General features: G+C 46.8%; 1 protein-coding gene across 6 annotated transcripts in view; it reads left to right on the top strand.

Annotated features, from left to right (window-relative positions):
* PTPRB (protein tyrosine phosphatase receptor type B) overlaps positions 1-18741 on the top strand; it is a 121853-nt gene that overhangs the window by 13770 nt on the left and 89342 nt on the right. For 3 of the 6 annotated variants that reach the window (XM_072742060.1, XM_072742063.1, XM_072742062.1), the window contains exon 4: positions 16719-16992. In XM_072742060.1, coding sequence (XP_072598161.1) covers positions 16719-16992 — 274 coding nt within the window. Of the gene's footprint in view, positions 1-15939; positions 16089-16718; positions 16993-18741 lie in introns of those variants that run through there. The other 3 variants (XM_072742065.1, XM_072742064.1, XM_072742066.1) reach the window with 2 other exon arrangements.

The raw sequence follows: 18741 nt of genomic DNA, 5'->3' as shown, positions 1-18741 counted from the left end.
ATCTCCAACTCCTGAGCCCTTCTAATCATGGACGTGAGTGAGATTTGACACTTATTTTGAAATTGAACACTTTTTCATGGAGCACCTTCTTGTTTAGGCTGAAAGCGTCTCAGCCAAAATGTCATTCTAACACTAGTTTGCTAAGAGCATTCACTTACATCTGAAAAAAAAGTTTATATATATATATATATATGATATTATGACATATATATATACATATATATATACACATATATATATACTAAGTATGTCAAATAAGAAAGTGGTATAAAGAGCATCCAGAGAGGTCATGAGACCTTCCTAAATTCTAATATATATATATATATATATATATATATATATATATATAAACTTTTTTCACAATACACAAAAACTTAAGTGTATATTTTAAGTATATAGCATATATTATTACATACATACCAGTACAGAAAAAGAAGTAAGCACAGATTGTACCGATATATCATATGTATCATATACTATAGTGATATTTATACTATACTATATATATATATATATATATATATATACACTAAGTATGTCGAATAAGAAATATGCTGAAAGTATAATGGAAACTTATCTGCCTGAATATTGAAGAATTAATTGCCTTTTAGCAAAAATATTTTCCCATTTTCTCTCACATTTGACCATTGTGAAACAAACATAGAGAGGTGGCCAGGCTCTACTGGGATGAGACAAGGACACCCAACTCCATGTGAAAGGCACACTAGCCTTTGGGCCAACCCAGGGCTGTGTTACAGAGCTCACACAGAGCTCACACAGAGCTCAACGCCAGAGTTGGATTTGCAGGCTCAGGTCATGGTAAAGACAGAGCAGGGTGTGTTTTGGTGTTTGTTTCTTAGTCTTTTCCCAAAGTGAAATCCACTGCAATGTTTATGAGCGCTCAGATGCAGCACCAGAATGAGTACGTATCGAGTAGTCCAAGTCATGACTTATGTCCCAGCTTTTCCTTGAAGCTCAGACAAAATCTTAACTATGTCTTGGGAAGCTGAGTGGTCCTTCCAAAGGCAGCTTCTAAAATTGCGATTTCCATGACTCTAATGCTTTAGTCAAGGCATCTCTGCTAGACCATCATTTGATTTAGCACTAGGTTTACTCTATAACAGTCAATTATAAATAGCTGTAGTTTGATATTTTGAAAGAAAAGGTTACTTGGGAGGGAAAAAATGCCTGTCCTTTGAAAGTAATTTTGAAAAGTAGTCTATCTTAATACCTAGAAGAGCATAAGAGAGAAATAAAATAAACTCGATTGCTTGGAATTCGGTAAAAAAGAAATTCTTTGTGTGTCAGTTGTCTTCTTCATCAGATAGCACCTGGTCTGTGATGAATTTGGATTGGCTTAGTATAACTGGGCTGTGAAGTGAGGTGGTCTGCTTTCAGATGATGACAGGAAAAGTCCAAATGTGAGAATGGGGACTGCATTTATTCAACTCTGCATCTCCCGAATCTCAATATAATGCTTAATACATTATAAAGTTGTGTAGAAAGGAAAAGAAAGGTGTGTGATGGAGTGAAGAAAAATGGAGGGGGGAGTGGAATGGCATGAAGTGCAGTGGAGTGTAATGAAAAGTGTAATTCCATGTAATGGAATGGTTTGGAAGCATATAAGAAAGTTTGAGACTGCAGCTAAGGCATGGGATTATATTCATTTGGTTTGATTGTTTATTATGAGTACACAATAACCACACATTTCAGATGGATTGGTATTATAAATTCAGTGGTTTTTGTTCTTTGATGGAATGGAGAAGAGTGGAATGAAACGGAAAGGAGAGGAGTGGAATGGAGTAGAGCAGAGTGCAGGGAAATAGAATGGGGGAAAATGTCATGGAGTGCTGGGGAAATGAGTCGATTGAGGTGGTATGGAAGTGGGTGGAATTGTTGACACTTGGCCAGAAAATGACCCATCTACTGTCAGTGTCAAGATATGATGGTCATGTTGAAGAGCCTCGTACTTTTTAATTGCCTTAGTGTCTTAAAGTTTGTGTGTATCTCGAGCTTAATATGTTTAATACTTTAGTGTTTCAGGGGCTAAGTCTCCAGTCCTTTTTCTCCCTTCTGAATCCCTCCATTTCATCTCTTAATCACCCTTCAACCTCTCCTCCCCCTAAAAAATATTATAAGAAAATAAAGGGAATGAGGCATTGATGATTGTTCAATTTAATAACTTCAGAAAAGTGTTCATCAAGTCAACAGACGTTTCTTGAGAACCTAACTAGTGTCAGAACAGAGTGGTTGAGAACTCAGTCTTTGAGGTCAATCCCCTAACTCTGCCTCTTACTAGCTACTGACCTAGCAATTACTTAAACTCTGAGCCTCAGTTTCCTCATCTATAAAATGGAACCTCTACCTCCAAGAGCTGTTGCAAGGATTGGGAGAGATAATACATGTAAAATACTTACTACAGCACTTGGTCCTTAGTAAACATTTCAGAAATAATAGCTGTTATTTCTATCTTTCACTGAGACACAAAGAGAAATGACAAAAATTGTTGCCCTGAAGAAACGCATTATCTGCTGTGGTGTTGAGGGAAATAGAAACCTACGTATCTTAGGATACATAGAATCTTATGGAATACAAAAGCAAGGTCCCCAACTGGTGTGAAGGTTTCAAGAAGTATCTTCTGGTAAGAGGGGTATCTGAAGTAAGCCTAAAGGAGAACAGAGTAACCCAGGAGAGTGGGAAGGAGAGAGGTGAAGGAACTGGGATGGGGTGGAATGGAGAGGTAGAAAGTGATTTCAATTCTTACCTAAAATTTGCATTTTAAAGAAACTTGGGGAGTCTATCACTTTAGTCCAATCTTCTATTCTGTACTCATTTATTCTGTGCCTTCCATTTGCCTGACATTTGGGGGGATGTGGGAATAAATGATAAATAAAATCCTAGCACAGTGTAGTCAGAATCATTGCATGTCTGCCCAGCACTCTGCTAAGAATGTAGAAAATAATTCAACAGTATAAGAGCCCTGTAGTCATTCTCCCAAGTACAGAAGTTGAGTGTATATTGATGAAGATCTCAAATACATATTTTCAAGTGGAGTCTCCATCCAGAACTAGTCATTGGTTCCTACTTGTTATTTTAATTAGTGACACTGTTAAATTACCTGCCATCCCTTTTGCTCCCATTTCGTGTAACCTAGGTGGAATTACATGTAACAGGAATTTAGAACACTTACTGTGAAATAGAAATCTAGAGAAGAATAAGAACTGAAATACTAAGATTTTATGCTTGGAAATGCCATGTGTGTCATTACTACTAATTACTGCTTATGCAGTGACCGTAGTGTTCTAGATCCACAATCAAATGACAGATTGGGGTTGGAAAATGGGACTGGGAAAGGGGAGTGGGGATGACACGAAACACTTCCAAAGGGAAAGTGGCATGTATTTGTGTCTTTCCCTTTCATCCACGGTCTGAGTTATGAGGAATGAACATGAAGAGACACTGTGCAATATCTACAAAGAAGAGAATCTAGGAGATAAAAATAATATCTAAGATCTGTATGCCACCAACTATGCTAAGCACTTTCATTTACTCTGGGAGAAGGGTACTTGTATCCACTTTCTGTCGCTGTATAACAAACCTCCCCAAAACTTAGTAGTCAAAAAAAAAAAAATGGCAGTTTGCTATTTCTCCTGATTCTGTTGGTCAGTTGGGTGGTTCCTCGGGTGCTTTCCCCGGAGCTCACCCTGGCAGGTGCAGGTAGCATGGAGGGTAAGCTGCCCTAGAAGATTCACGATAGCCTGCCTTGCCTGACCAGCAGTGAGTGCTGGCTGCGGGAAGGGGCATCTCGGTGCTTCTCCACCTGGCCCCTCTTCCTCTAGCAGGCCCCCCAGCTTCTTCACATGATGCTTCAGGGAGCTCTGCAAGGAGGCAAGGGTGGGAGCTACAAGCTCCTGGGGGCCCAGCTGCTGGACTCACACATCACTTCAGCCACATTCTGGTGATCCATGCGGCCAGGCCAGACTTGAAGGCAGGGAAAACAGATATGATGTTTCGATGGGGAGAGCCTCAAAGTCACGTAGCCAAGGGCCATGCCTATGGGGTGGAAGGAAACTATGGCCATGAAATTAATCTATCATGGTATTTATTATTCTTGTTGTTGTTGTTGTTGTTGTTGTTGTTGTTGTTTTGGAGATGCCTAGCTTAAGCTTAAAGAGGTTAAGGATTTGCCCAAGGTCAAGGGATTAGAAAACGGCAGAGCAAGAAGAGGGCGCGCGCACACACACGCACACACACTCCCCTGCACACTCGCTCACTTTATGCTCTTACGTAGAGTTCCTGTTAATGAAGCTAGACGCCAAATGACATAATTTGTAAGCAATTACAAATTGCTTACAAATTGCAGTAATGTTACTGCAAAGTTGTCCTAATTGAGTCTTTGGGAGCAGAATTTTTTTCCTTACTTTTCCCTTTTCCCCTCATTCTTCACATCCTCGCTTGTCAGTGTAAGGAGACTGCCTTTGGAAAGCTGTAGACCTGGGTCAGTACATGGCTTCAAAACTAACTCCCTCCTTCTCCCTCCCCTCTCCCCCTCACCCTAGACATGAATTAAATCAACTAACACCAGTCGCGGGCCTAGTAGTGCTGGAAACCCCTGTGTAGCTATTGATGTTGTCCCTACCGTTATAATAGCATTACATGGTGCATGTGTGAGTCTTTACAAGGACAAAGTTGGTGAAACCAGAAGCTTGTCTACCATGTGAGTTAGGAAATATCTAGATCAGATGTTCTCAAAGTACGGACTCCAGACCCACTGAATCAGAAACTCTGGGTGCAGGGCCCAGCAATCTGGGATTTAACAAGCCCTCCAAGTCACACAGATGCACCTGAAGTTTAAGAACCATTGACTGAGACAAATCCGGTCCCTGACCAACGATGTCTCCTTCATAGACTTCTTGATGCCTCAGTTTTCCACATTTGATTGCACTTCGGTGCATTGTGTTAAGAGGTGGTGGGCCAGGGTGCTATGAAAGCTAAATAATTGAGGAGCAGAAATTAATTTATCACATTACAGCCTCCTGCTGTTCCTTCACAGAGGGTACATTCTCTAAGGAGTGGGGCCTAGGGTACACCTGGTGGTTCAGTGGTTGAGCATCTGCCTTTGGCCAAGGGTGTGATCCTGGAGACCTGGGATCAAGTCCCACGTCAGTGTCCATGCATGGAGCCTGCTTCTCCCTCTGCCTGTGTCTCTACCCCCGCCCCCCACCGTCTCTCATGAAGAAATAAATAAAATCTTAAAAAAAAAAAAAAAAAAGGAGTGGGGCTTCGGGTGGTTGAGTGGAGCCTGGGCAGATAGGGAACTGCTACTAGACCCTAGGGTCCTTGTGGTGATTAGGAAAGGATGTTTCCAGACACAGAGGTCCACCATGAATGCATAAGACGTGGTAGCGGCACACGGGCCAGATTCCAGCCCCAGGCACACTCTCAGCCAGGCACCCCCACATGCCACACACACAAGGGTAAACTGTGTCTCTGTACACACTCCCTGTGCACTGGCCCAGTTGCAGATGAAGCCAGATGTAGGTGTCAGAAATGTGCCCTGCATAGTCCAGCCATTTGCTCTGGGTCAGTGCACTGGGGGACCGAATGATGAGGGGCAGGGGGAAGAGCCAAATATGAAGTGGACATTTGGCTCTTCCCCCACAGGGAGAGAGGGGGTGGGCCCTGGAATTCCCCTTGGCTTCAAAAGCTGACCAGCCTCTGTCTGTTGGTTGAGTAGTAGACTCTGAAGCCCAGTCTGGCCCCCTCGCAGCCGTGTGACCTTGGGGGGGGGGGGTGACACAAGGGTGAAGAGCTAAGGCTCCCGTGTTGCAGAAACCTGGTTTAAATCCCGGCGGTGGCGTCTACTAGTTACTTGGCTTTGGTCATAATTGCTTCCTCTGTCTAATGAGGGTAACTGAGGGTCCTCTGCCTCATGATGCAGTTGCGGGGAGTAGGACCTGATTGAGCCGAGAGCCTAGCCCCCCGGCTGCCCCCCAGCCGCACAATCAGGGTGGTCACTGCCAGCTCCTGGTCTCCGCTGCAGCCTTCCTGCCCTCGGCCTCGCACGGTTGTAAGAAGCAGAAAAGCTCATGTTCTTACCCAAAATCGCTTTCAGGGGGACAACACGTGCAACACAAACTTAAAAAATGTTCCCGGTTGTTTCGGATTCTGCTAAATACCCCCTGAGTCTTGCTTGGAGGCACCCCCCTCTGCCCCCCACCCCCCCACCCCTACCCTACCGGGCTGGGCCTGGGAGAGGAATCGCACTTCCTCAGCTCATGAATAGCCATTGTGGTGCTGCTCGGGCCTCAAGAGTGCTGTGCTTCCTTCCATTTGGCCTTCAAAGAGATCACAGCCCACTGTGAGCCTCCAAGGCAGTAACGAGGCAAATGCAGAAAATCCCCACCTCCTCCTACGTCCCTCAATTCCGGGGTAACCTCTGTGATGGTGTCACTTATTTTTTTTATTATATATGTATAAATATTTTTTTAATTGGAGTTCAATTTGCCAACATATAGCAGATCACCCAGTGCTCATCCTGTCAAGTGCCCCCCTCAGTGCCCGTCACCCAGTCGCCCCAACCCTCTGCCCACCTCCCCTTCCACTACCCTTTGGTGTCACTTAAAGTATAGAGGGGAAGTATCCGCTGCTACCAGCATTCTGTAGCTCGAGCTAAAGATAGGACAATATGCCCCCTTTACTGAGCCAAATACCTAAAGGGAGAAGTGCAAAGATGTAGCAAAAAGCCCCAAAACCAGAAGACAAAAGCCAGAAAACCATCCCCTGATCATTCTTCATGAACAAGGACTCTTAGGTGGTCTAGTGTGCTTGGGATACGGGACAAGCAGGTCCCGAGACTGCTGCGAGGGCGGGAAGGCCACTCTAGGAGGAGTATCTCATGGAAGGGACGGGTTCCCAGAGGCCCTAATTAATAACCAGCATCCCTCAAGCCCAATCCTGACAACAAGCTGCAGTTTTCTTAGTTTGCCCACTGATGTGGCCTGCCATGCGCCAATAGCGTAAGATGGTCTGTAATTTACTCCAATTTAAAGTCCTCTGGCTTTAAAATCTCAAGGATCTTTTCTCTTTCTTTTGCTTTTCGTTATGATTTGCATTACTTTGTGTTTTGTGTGCAGCAAAGACGATGTTCACATTTTGTCCCACTGTGAATCACGTGCACATAGAAATGCTGCCCTGAAACAACACGTGCGTGGGGATGGGCTCCCTAAGCGGCCGGGATTTCTCAGGCACGTTGCTTTCCCTGAGCAGATGAGGTTGAGGTGGTGGGGAGATTGGTAAAGAAAGGGGAAGATGGGGCACCTGGGGGGCTCAGAGGTTGAGCGTCTGCCTTCAGCTCAGATCATGACCCCGGGGTCCCGGGATCAAGTCCCGCGTCGGGCTCCCCGCAGGGAGCCTGCTTCTCCCTCTGCCTGTGTCTCTGCCTCTCTCTCTCTCTCTCTCTCTCTCTCTGTATCTCATGAATAAATAAATAAAATCTTCAAAAACAAATAGAAAGGGGGAGATGGTGTCACTCGAGAAGGGTGATGTGCTAACTGACATGGGAAGTCTGGGGCTCTCGGCCCGGCCTTCCAGGCCCCAGACGCACCTGGGCAAGAGTTTTAAAGATACAGATTCTAAAATTCTGCCTCCATCGCCACGGAATCAGCATTTACTGACACAGGCCCTCAGCACCCAGAGGGGGAAAAAGTCCCCACTGATCATAATATGAGATTAGGTTTGTGATCCCTGTGAGAATAACGGAGTAATCAGTTTGTTTGGAGACATATGATCCGAATCTAACAGCAAGGAAATATCCGACAAATGCAAACAGAGGACAATACTAGAGAAAGAACTGACCTGTATCATTCAAAAAGGTCAATGTCATAAGGATCATTTGGAAAGGCTGAGGAATTGTTCCAGATGAAAGAAGATGAAGAGGTTTGACAACGAAATTCAATACAGGATCCTAGGCTGGATCGTCATGTGGGAAAAAAGCAAAAACCGACAAAACAAAACAAAAAGCACTAAAAAGGCTTTTATTGAGACAATTAACAAATTTGAAATATCGATTGTGCATTAAAGCATTACATGGGAACAATTTCGAAGTCTCTGGATTTGACAACTTCACGGAGACCACACGCTTAACTCAGGACATGTGCGACTGACCCTGAAAGGCCAGTTCGGGTAAACACAGTATATATGGCGAGAAAGAGATAAAATGAATGTGGCAGGATGTCTTTAAAAAAGGAAAAAACTAACAGCAGAGGAATTAGTGAGTCTGGGTAAGGGCCTCTGGAAGCATCCTATACAATTCTTAAGATGATTAAGTTTGAAAGGAATTAAAAGACTGCAAAATTAAAACTGTAGTTCACCTAAGGGCTTTTCGAGGCTGGGGTCCAAGGGCTGCCACTCTTGTTAGGGGGAGAGCAGCGGCTTAGCCTGTCTATTCAGGACCAGGGAGAGAAGGTAGGGGCAGAGGAAGAGGAATGCAGACAGCCACTGGTAAAGAAATGATGATGAATTTGCAAAAAAGAACAGTAAAGCCAAGAGTCAGAGCTGGAGGATGAGCCTGCTGATGAGTGTGAAGATCAGTGAAAGAGCTCTGCAAACTGCACCTTCCAGCCCCGCTCACAGGGACTGCACACGCCTATCCCACGTGAACAAGCCGTGAACTCCAGGAGCCATCCTCATCCTTAAAGATCCTTTCCCTTCTTCCCACACTCTGGGGGAGCTGGCAAAGGAAATCCTCCTTACTAAATCCAGATGAGATCCCAACGAGGGAAGCTCTTGCTTGGGAGGCCCGTGAGAGGCACCTGCGTGATCTCAAGCTCTTCTGCTGAGGATTTCTAATAGATGCAGGCCAAGGAGTGCACCCGTTGCTAGCTTTACTGGGTGCTTACCCTTTGTCTGGGTGGCTGTGAACATTTGTGTTGGCTCCCTGTCTGGGAGCCTGTCCTTCCTTCCAGTCCAGACCAGCACCTCTGGGGAGAGGATACCAGAAAGGTGCACTTTGCTAAGACTTTTGGCCCTAGTGGCCTGAATCAAGCGACCTCCTGATGATCTGAGGAGCATGAGACCGTCCACAGAGTTGTCAGGGTCTGTCCACTTGGAACAGGGGCCGGTTGGCCCTTAGGTTTTAGGTGTTCTTGGGCTCTGGGATTCTAGGGGTTGCAGGTATGCCCTGGAGAGATGAAGAATGAGGTTGTGTTCCAGATTCACACATACTGAGTCATGCCCCTGCCCAGTGGGGGAGACCTGACCCATCCCTTAATCACTATGAAGTAGACGTTGAGTCTCTACAAACTGGGGATGTGGGTTAGATCATGAAAATACATGGCTCTTTCCTTCATGAGGGTTATAATCTGGTTGACGGTATTATCATTATGTTCTTGAAAAACATGATAAGAACCTTTTTGATCTTCCACTTTGATCACTGTTGGCCCCACCATCCAGGGGTCTCTAGGATGCCCTGCATCTGCCTCCTCCAGCAGAGAAGGGGGAAGCAGGGGTGAGGGGTCACAGGGACCAGGGAAGCAGAATGTGAGCCCAACAAGCCTCCATGTCTTGGTGTTTTTAATGATAAGTCAAAATCCAGATTTAAAAAAAAATGTAAAATCTATTTTTCTCAACATATCCACATAAAAAAATAGAATTATTTTAAAAACAATGTGAAGATCACACTATAGAGTCCAGAAAAGGCACATATCCTGGCCAAATACTGAGCCCTGTGTCTACAACCTTCAAAGAATCTGTGGGAAATAATGTTCTGGCAACGTGATACACAGGAAAAAAAAAAAAAAAAGAGGACCGACTCCACCCTCCAATCATCACTTTCTAAGAGAGATGAAATAGGTGATCATTTCTTTTTGTTCTTGTTCTCCTTTTCCTTAAAGGCCGTGTTAGCCACGCTTTGTCTGCCTCCCCGGCTAGGGTCTGGACGTTGGTGGAAATGAAGATCCAGCTCCTGAGGCCGGGGCAGGAGCAGCCAGGCCCACGCAGACCCAGGATGCCTTAGAACCTTGACTCGGAGCATTTGTGAGCTGAGGTTTCCGGGGGTGGGACAGTGGGGACAGAGAGGCAGGAATGAAGATGCAGCAGAAGCCCTGGAGGTCGAAAGGGCGGTTAGTCACACCTTGTTTGAAGTCATTCATCCTGGATGGTTACAAAGCTGACAAAAGCTATGCAAAGCCCTTTCTTCCAGATTAAAACCAAACAAAACCAAAACCAAAACAAAACAAAAAACAAAAAAAACAAAACAAAACACCCAGGGTGGGGAAGAGGGGTAGAAAGCGGTGTAGAAAAACCTACCAAGAAACCTTAGAGACGTGTCTAAGGGAGATGGAGCCTGGTGCTAGAGATGCATCCCACGCACTTCCAGGACTTAAAAAAAAAAAAAAAACGTCGGCAAAGCCACCAACCTGAGTGGCCCTTAAAAGTCTTTTGTGCTCGTCTACCAAAGAGTTTCTCTGGGGTACGAGATGGAAAGCAACAATAATTTGTTATCATTCGGATGTTCTCAGCACAATGTTCTCATCCATGGACTTGTCATGCTCTAGCATTACCCCCTAGCATTACCCACTAGTATTAGGGCTCAGTGTCCACGACATATTGGGATTCATATCCTCTTATCACCACTAATAATCATGGTATCTGACACGTGTTGAGCCCTTTAGCCAAAGACCCTGCATAACATATGACACAGTCCTTGTCATTTCATCCTTACAACACCTACCGCCACCCCCTCCACCACTAACTGCCTTTATTATTTCCATTTTCCTGGAGACCTAAGACCTAGGAAGCTTAAGACCTAGGAAGCTGGAAAGATTCCTTAAATACAAGTATCCCAAAAACAGTACCTCTAAACCCAGAAGAGGATAGTCAGGGTCCTTTAAAAACAAAAAACTAAGCAATTCCAAATTACCTTAAACTTGAATGCCCCGCTTTTTAAATGCATGAGAGCCGCTAGTGAAAGTGTATCCATGTCTGTCATAATTTACTATTGAGCCAGTTCAAATTAAAACTTAGAAAAGGATTCATTGTCTTATAATCATCTTTAATGGACACATTCCCTGATGGCGAGGCCTTCTTCTTCCTAACAATATCTGGGGAAAAACACACGAGGGCCGTGTGACAAAAAGTACTTCCTTGGAGGAAAAAGCATCAGAATTGACCCTCCGTCTAGTATTTATTAAGTCGGTTGCATGTTGCTCCTTCAGCATCCACATTTTATTTTCAACGAGAAGTTATAAACATCCTATTTGCTCCAAATAAACATAATAGAAACAATATATTTTGTATAATATAAAAATATGCGTATGTCATATGAAATATATTATTATATATTATATCACCAATTCACTGATTTGACACATTCTAAAATAGTTTAGGACCTTTTAACTCGCCTCTTCTTGCAACCAGAGAGCTCAGAATTCAAATTGAAAAGAACAAGAATAAGGTATTACTAAGTCTCTTGAATAGAAAACGGTATCTGGTGCAAGGTTTATTGAAAACCGGCTCCACTGCGGCATTTCTGATCCCTCCAGTTGTGAGCTAGAATTTACATTTCTAGCAACTTCTCAGAGGATGCCCTGCTGTACCTTGAGAGCCAGCATGCCAAAGAATAGGACTTCCTCCCCCCTCTCTCTTTTCCTCCTTTTATCTTCCCTCCCTCTCATATCTTTTCCCACCTCGTTTTCTCCAAAATCAGTCTTCTTTGATGCCTTGGCCCTATCTCCTTTGTTCCTGCTTCTCTTTTCCTCCTTCCCTTCCAAGATATGGGGGCATCCAGCAAGAACGTGTTTACAAGGACTCGATGGGAGTATTTATTCACATAACAGTATTTACTGAGCAGATGCAAAGATTCCTTCCCACCTCCCTCCCTTGCTTCATTCATCCATTCTCTCAACAAATATTTGTTGAAACTCTTTCAAGCCAAGCTCTATGCAAGAAGCCCAAGACTGCCCTAAGGGAATTCTCCATATGCTCGGGAAAGGCAGGCTTCACGAGCATACAGGTCATTATATTATTACCAGGTGTCATTAATGCTCGGAATTAAACAAATGGATTGCTGAGATGAATAATGATTAAAGGACGCTTTTTCCTTGAGGGGTCAGAAGGGCCCTGGCCACATAAGGGGTGTCTTTAAGCCGAGACCTAGAGATTGAGAGGAAGATAACAGAGCAGAGACCCTGGGGTGGAGTGCTCCAAGCAGATGGACCAGCAGGTAGAAATGTCAGGGGGGCAGGAAATGTCAGCCCCTGTGTTGGGGTGTCTCCAAATTCGAGGCCCACTCTAAGTGCTCAGTCAATATTTGCTGAATGAATGAGTAAAAATGATCATCAGACCCAGGCCACCAGAGCATAAGAGAGCAGCAGAAGAGAGGCCAGGTCACCAACAGCTTTTTAGGTCACGGGTGAGGAGTTTGAATTAACAATAACTTCAGCAATCTACTCTGCCCTCCCCACTCCCCCCCCCCCCCCCCCCCCCGCCACCTTTCCCACATCCAGCTCAAACCCTGATCTGCAGGAGCAGCTCTCAACGTGTGGCCCCCGGACCCCAGATGACCGGTTGTCTCAGTCAACATCTGTGTTCACGAGCTGATAAGAGCCGTGCTTTCATCCATGAATGCATAATTTATGAATATGTAAATTATCACAATTAATTGCTAGGACAGTTTGTTTAAAAGGCAGCTGTTTGTCCACTCTCCTCTAATCAGAAGCAGCTCCACCCCTTCCTGTGCAGTCTGGGACAGGTTTCCTAGTGGCAAAGAGAGGAGGTCCCAAATTCCTGGAATGCAGTAACCTCCAAAGCATATGCAGTGTCAGGATGCAGGATAAATCGGTTCAAAAGAAGTTGAGGAATTCCAAACAAAGATGAGAACAAAGGAGAAGAATGAATCAATTTATTTATACTTTGTACAGTAGTTTCAAATAAACTCCTCATAGAAGAAAACAATATCTGGCAACTTTCCCCAGGCCCAAACTGCTTTGAATCCATTACAGTTCTAATTCCTTGTATTGATAGAATTGGTTTTTAGAAAAGAAAAATGTAGTCAGTAAAAGCCTGAGTTTAAACTTTTCCTCCTTGTCGCATAATATGTGAATCCTAATTAATCCTAACTTCAGATCCACTGATTTGGGGGCAGGAGGGACTCTCCTGTAAGCCTTAAGATTCTCCAGGAAAAAGAATTAGGGGTTACATAACTTTGGAAAAGAAATGTCCCCAATGTCTCCTGGTCCTTTCCTTTATGCGTTGCTATCAGTCTTCATATATATTGATGGTAAAACAAATGACAGCACATGATTTTACTAAGTATGTGTCTCTCTTTGCTAGGTCAAAAATAAAATAATCCTATTTAAAGAAGTCATTCCTTCTTTTCCAAATTCCTCTTTCCAAGGGCATTAGTAGCAGATCACTACTGATCTATTGATCTGATTAGTAGCAGATCACTAGCAGATCACTAGTCCACAGATGAGAACGTTGTGCTAAGAACATCCGAATGAATGATAACAAATTATTGTTGCTTTCCATCTCGTACCCCAACCTCTATGTTATGCTAATAACATAGAGTCTGGAAGCCTCTAAACTGTGTAGTAAGGATATTTTGTTATCGTCTTGTTGGATTAGTCCTTCAAATTTTGCCTTTCTTGATGCATTTGCCTGCACCAAAGGAAGGACTGATTGTAGGAAGAATGTTAGACAGTATGGTGAAAATGAAACATAATTTTTAGATTAATTTACAGGGTACAGTAGCTTGTGGCAAAAAAAAAATGATGCTTGGCAAAATTTGGAGGAGATAGGACTTACTGAAGATTTTGGTAAAGGACAGAAGAGTATTTGGTATATTTGGGTGAGAAGATTTCATATCCGAGCAGCAACTTATGAGAAAATTTTATAAACCTCAATGGATAAGACAAAGCGAAAGATAGGCAGCAGGAGCTAGGAAAGCGCAACGTACTTGGTGGATGAATCTTTTTTTTTTTTTTTTTTTGTGGATGAATCTTTAAAATTCGTTTAAAAATGTGATCGGGATCCATGCTATTACCAGACACACCGACATCTGGACAGTATGCAAAAGTTTACATAGGTGCTTTCACACCTGTGAGCTTATTTATTGGTCATAAATAGCTCTGGGAAGTATTTGGAGTGGTATGATTCCAGTTTGACAGCAAGGAAACCACATTGCTTTCTGAATACAGCAAGAAAAGAGAAAGGTAATGTTGAAAAGGAATAAAGCTGCAAAAAGACCCCTGTAAGGGCGGAAAGCTGCCCCCCGTAGGTGACAGAGGGAGGTGGGGACTATCTTTGATGCTGCAGAAAGGCGTGCCAGGCTGTGAAAAGCCGTTGAACTTGGGGGCAAAATCCGGAGGGGCCACAAAAGCTCTCTTGGAAGCCAAGTCACTGGGCAAGGAAAGAGGAAAAATTGTTTTCCCAGAAATACACACAGTTCAGGTTTGACCTTTGAGTGTTTGCTGACTTGAAAAGGAGATTTGAGATCTCTGGTCTGGCTGCAGATTGAAAGCCCGTAGAATCTCTGGAGAGGTAGAAATTTCATTGTTTTCATTAAAATATTTCTTTAAAACATATTTTCTAAAAGAATCGTGAGAGGAAAATTGTTCCTGAACAATTTTCACCTTTTTTCAGTTTTTCCTCAAATTAGATACAGTTGGTACAGAAGTCAATAGTATAGCTTTATGTCTGATCTGCCTATCTGAAAAAAAAAAAAAAAAGAGGGGAGTATGACCTTCTTCCTATTGACTTGGCTCCGGAGTATTCAGTTTCGAAAAATTAAAATGTGAAAAACTTCATCTCCTCTGGCAGTTGTCGGGGATGGCACCCAGGAAAAGCGGTCAAGCATTATACAAGCCGTGGCAGCACTTGCTGTAATCACCTGTGTGCAATGACACCGCCTGGCTCTTTGGTTGTTGGGGACTCTTTCAAGGTCCATTTTCAGATACATGATCATTCAGGTACCAAGTTGGTCGCTAAAAAGCATCATTAGTGCTGAACACGGTAAATTCCAATTTCGGTACTAGGTGTGGGAGCTGGGCCATCAGTAGTATTTTCCTCAAAGGAGAGATTTCTCGCCTCCTTCCGTCGCTTGGGCTATTACGGACGCAATGGTTTTCTCTACTGGATGGACCCGCTTTGCCGTTTGGTCTGTGCGGCCAACGACGGGCGGTGAGGACTTGTTCTTGGTCAGCACCTCCTGCGTGAGATTCAGGGGGGGCAGCGACCTGGGTCCCATCCCGGAGGAATGAGAAAGTGAGCTCCCGGGAGACAGAAGGTCAGGCCGACAGGGGACAGGATCCGCTGGGGGGCTGCGTCTGCTGCAGGTGTCGGGGTGCAGGGGGTGCAGCGACCTCGGGACAGGATCCGCTGGGGGCCTGCATCTGCTGCAGGTGTCGGGGTGCAGGGGGTGCAGGGGGTGCAGCGACCTCGGGACAGGATCCTCTGGGGGGCTGCGTCTGCTGCAGGTGTCGGGGTGCAGGGGCGCCCGGGGGCGCGGTCAGGGGCGCGGGCGGGCGAGGGGGCGGCCGCACCCTACTGAAGGCCTCCGGGAAGGGAGCTGTGCTGCGGTCCAGTTGGGCCCTGGGAACGGAGGCCCCGGGAAAGCGGCGGAGGAAGATAGGAAGTTGGGGGGGCGCTGGGGGGGGGCGGGGGCGCAGTGGAGGGGGCGGGGAGCCACCGCGGCCACCGCCTGGGGGGAGGGCGGGACCACCGGGTGGGGAAAGTGAAAGTCGCGGGGCGGAGGGGCGCGCGGGGGGCGGGGGCTGCGGGGGGCTCCCCCCCTCGCCGGCGCATTGTTCCTCCGCGGGGAGACGAGGAAATTGCCTTTTGATTGCGGAAGTGGCGGCCGGGGCCGGGCGGGCGGCGCGGGTCAGCATGGCAGCGTGGGAAGGGCTGCGCCCCCCGCCCCGCCCCGCCCCGCCCCGCCCCGCCGCCCCGGCCCGGAGCAGCCGCCGCCGCAGGGGCCCCGCGCGAGGCCGGCCCGGGGGCAGCGCGCCCAGCGCAACAGGTGCGCCCGCGCCGCGATGCTGGGCCGGGGGGCCGGGCTGGCCCTGTGCGCCGCGCTGAGCCTGCTGCAGGTGAGGCCCCCGCGGGCGCCCCCGGGGCCCGCCCGGACCACGGCTCGTCCTGGGGCCCCGTCGCTCCCGGCCCGACCCCCGCCCCGACCCCGACCCCGACCCCGACCCCGACCCCGGGGCAGTGGCCGCCGGCTCCCCGCGGGGCTTCCCTCGGGCTGCGGGGTGAGGCCGACGGCGCGCGCGGGGTCCCCCCACCCATCCCGGAGCAGGTGGCCGCCGGCTCCCCGCGGGGACCCCCCACCCCCATCCCCCGCCCCCCCACCCCGACCCCGCGGCAGGTGGCTGCCGGCTCCCCGCGGGGCTCCCCCCGCCCCCCTCCCCGGAGCGGCTCCCCTGGGCTGCGGGGTGAGGCCGACGGCGCGCGCGGGGACCCCACAGCGGACACCGACCCCCACCCCCACCCCCACCCCCCACCCCGGAGCAGGTGGCCGCCGGCTCCCCGCGGGGACCCCCGCCCCCCCACCCCGACCCCGGGGCAGGTGGCTGCCGGCTCCCCGCGGGGCTCCCCCCGCCCCCCTCCCCGGAGCGGCTCCCCTCGGGCTGCGGGCGAGGCCGACGGCGCGCGCGGGGACGGGGAGACCCGGGGGCGGCCCGCGGGCCCTGGCTGCAGCCGCTCTGCTTGGTTTGCAGGCCGGCCCCGGGCAGCCCGTGAGGTGCAACGTCACCGTGACCGAGTCGGCGGCGGCCAGCCGCTCCGCGTCCCTGCGGTGGAGAACCTCGGGGTCCCCCTGCAACTTCAGCCTCGCCTACGGCAGCGACACGGCCGGGGTGGCCTGGTGCCACCCCACGCGGATGGACAACGCCACCTACGGCTGCCACCCCGAGGACCTGCAGGCGGGAACCCTCTACCACTTCAGGATTGTGTCTCTGGACGGAGAAGAGACCTCGGTGCTCTTGCAAACAGGTAAAGGGCGGCAGGTGCAGCCGGCGGCGCGGGCCACTTTGCACTTTGCAGGGGGGGGGGAAGGGAGGGTTCACCTGAGGTCCAGGCAAACATGACCTAAAGGTAAAGACGCCCGTGAGGATGAATATTGACCAAGATGCCTAGTTTCCTCACATCTGGCCAGAAGCAGCTTGGTTGACAGTTAGAGATCTCCTTAGTGCTGAAGACAGCGGACCGGCTCTTTGAAGCGGGGTTGGGGGGTGTGTGCAGCAGACAGGAGCTGTGGGTTGTGCAGGGAGTTTATTAAATTTGTCAAAGTGATGTGGTCTGAGCTTCCATCACATTAAATTGTCAAGCCCCGGGATAATTTTAAGTAAATGTTTTTAGAATAAATAATGGAAGTGCAATGATGAGAGATAGGCCTTTGGCAACTTAGCTTTATTTTTGGAACCAGGACATAAAACTTTCAGGAATAGAATAGAGCCATTCACGGGGGGGATTTTGAAAAGTCCCTTCAAATGAGGGCATGAAAATTCATCTGCATGGCTTGAATAACCAAAACAGCCTAATATCAGAGAAGGTCCTTTACCAAAGGAACCTCAAGTCACTTATTTTCCTTAGGGTTCTGGTAAACCCTTTCAGGTGTATATAGGAAGAGTTTCTCTTCCCTGCCTCAGTTTTCTTGTCTGTAAAGTAAAATAAGAGTGTCAGACTTGGCCACGTTCATACCAAGTGCCAACCACTTAGGTAGAGGACTGTCATGCTCTCACCTCGCTATTCCTATCAGCTCCCCACTAGATGTGCTCTAAATTCTCCAACGACTTTGATGTTTTATGACTTCATTACTCTTCCTTTTAACCTTATCTTTACTTGTCACAATGGTGAACTTTTTACTTCTATTCAGAAAGCCTAACAGAAAAATTCTGGAAGGCACATTTTGAGAAATGTGTTGTCCTTATTACAAGAAATGTGTTGTCCTTCTTACAATTTCACGTTCGACCTGAACAGAGATTAGTTCCTTAGCCATAGTATTTTAAAGAGATGTGAGACCTTTCAGTTTTCAGGACAGTTAGAGCAGAGTCAAGAAATGCAGCCGGGTTCATGTAATAAGTCAATCAAATATCAATTCCCTTATTTTTTCGGAGAAAAATTAAGAAAGCCTGATTACTGAAGGCTTCCTTCAGATGAAACTTCGAGATCATTTCAGAGATTTGCAGGAACTTAAATTGAAAAGAAATACTACTGGTGAAGAAGTTGGTTATGTTTTATACAGAACCAGAGAGAGACTGAAATCAACCATATAATTAGAACATTTTATATAAGTTCAAGTGGTTAGGTTTTTAGGCATAAACTCGTTGGTCCCTTGGTGTGTGAGGATAGTTTTGTGAACTCTCAGATTGCCACTACTGTGAAATTTATGACATAGAACTTCCAGATGTGTTCATTGCATTTGTTAAGATGTCTGTTGAATGGAGCAGAACCAGGTTTAAAAATAGGAAAAGGACTCACCGTGGGTGTCACTAGTCGGATCGCACTCCAAGTTTAATCATGCATGTAGGTGTGCCAAGTCCGGAGACATTTGTGAAATGTAAGAAATATTTGCATTTTATTGACTATGTTAAGTTAAAAAAAAAGGCTTCATCAGCATTCAAGTTTTCATCACTTTTCTGAAGGAGTTACTTTTTACAGTATCACAAATATACTTTTCACCACAATTTCTATGAGGTCTGTGATAAATGTGAAGAATGAAATTTGCAGGTGACGGTTATA

This window comes from Vulpes vulpes, chromosome 16, assembly GCF_048418805.1.
Source record: "Vulpes vulpes isolate BD-2025 chromosome 16, VulVul3, whole genome shotgun sequence".
Taxonomy (NCBI): domain Eukaryota; kingdom Metazoa; phylum Chordata; class Mammalia; order Carnivora; family Canidae; genus Vulpes; species Vulpes vulpes.
Note: the sequence above shows the minus strand (reverse complement) of the source record. Positions and strands in the feature narration are given on the sequence as shown.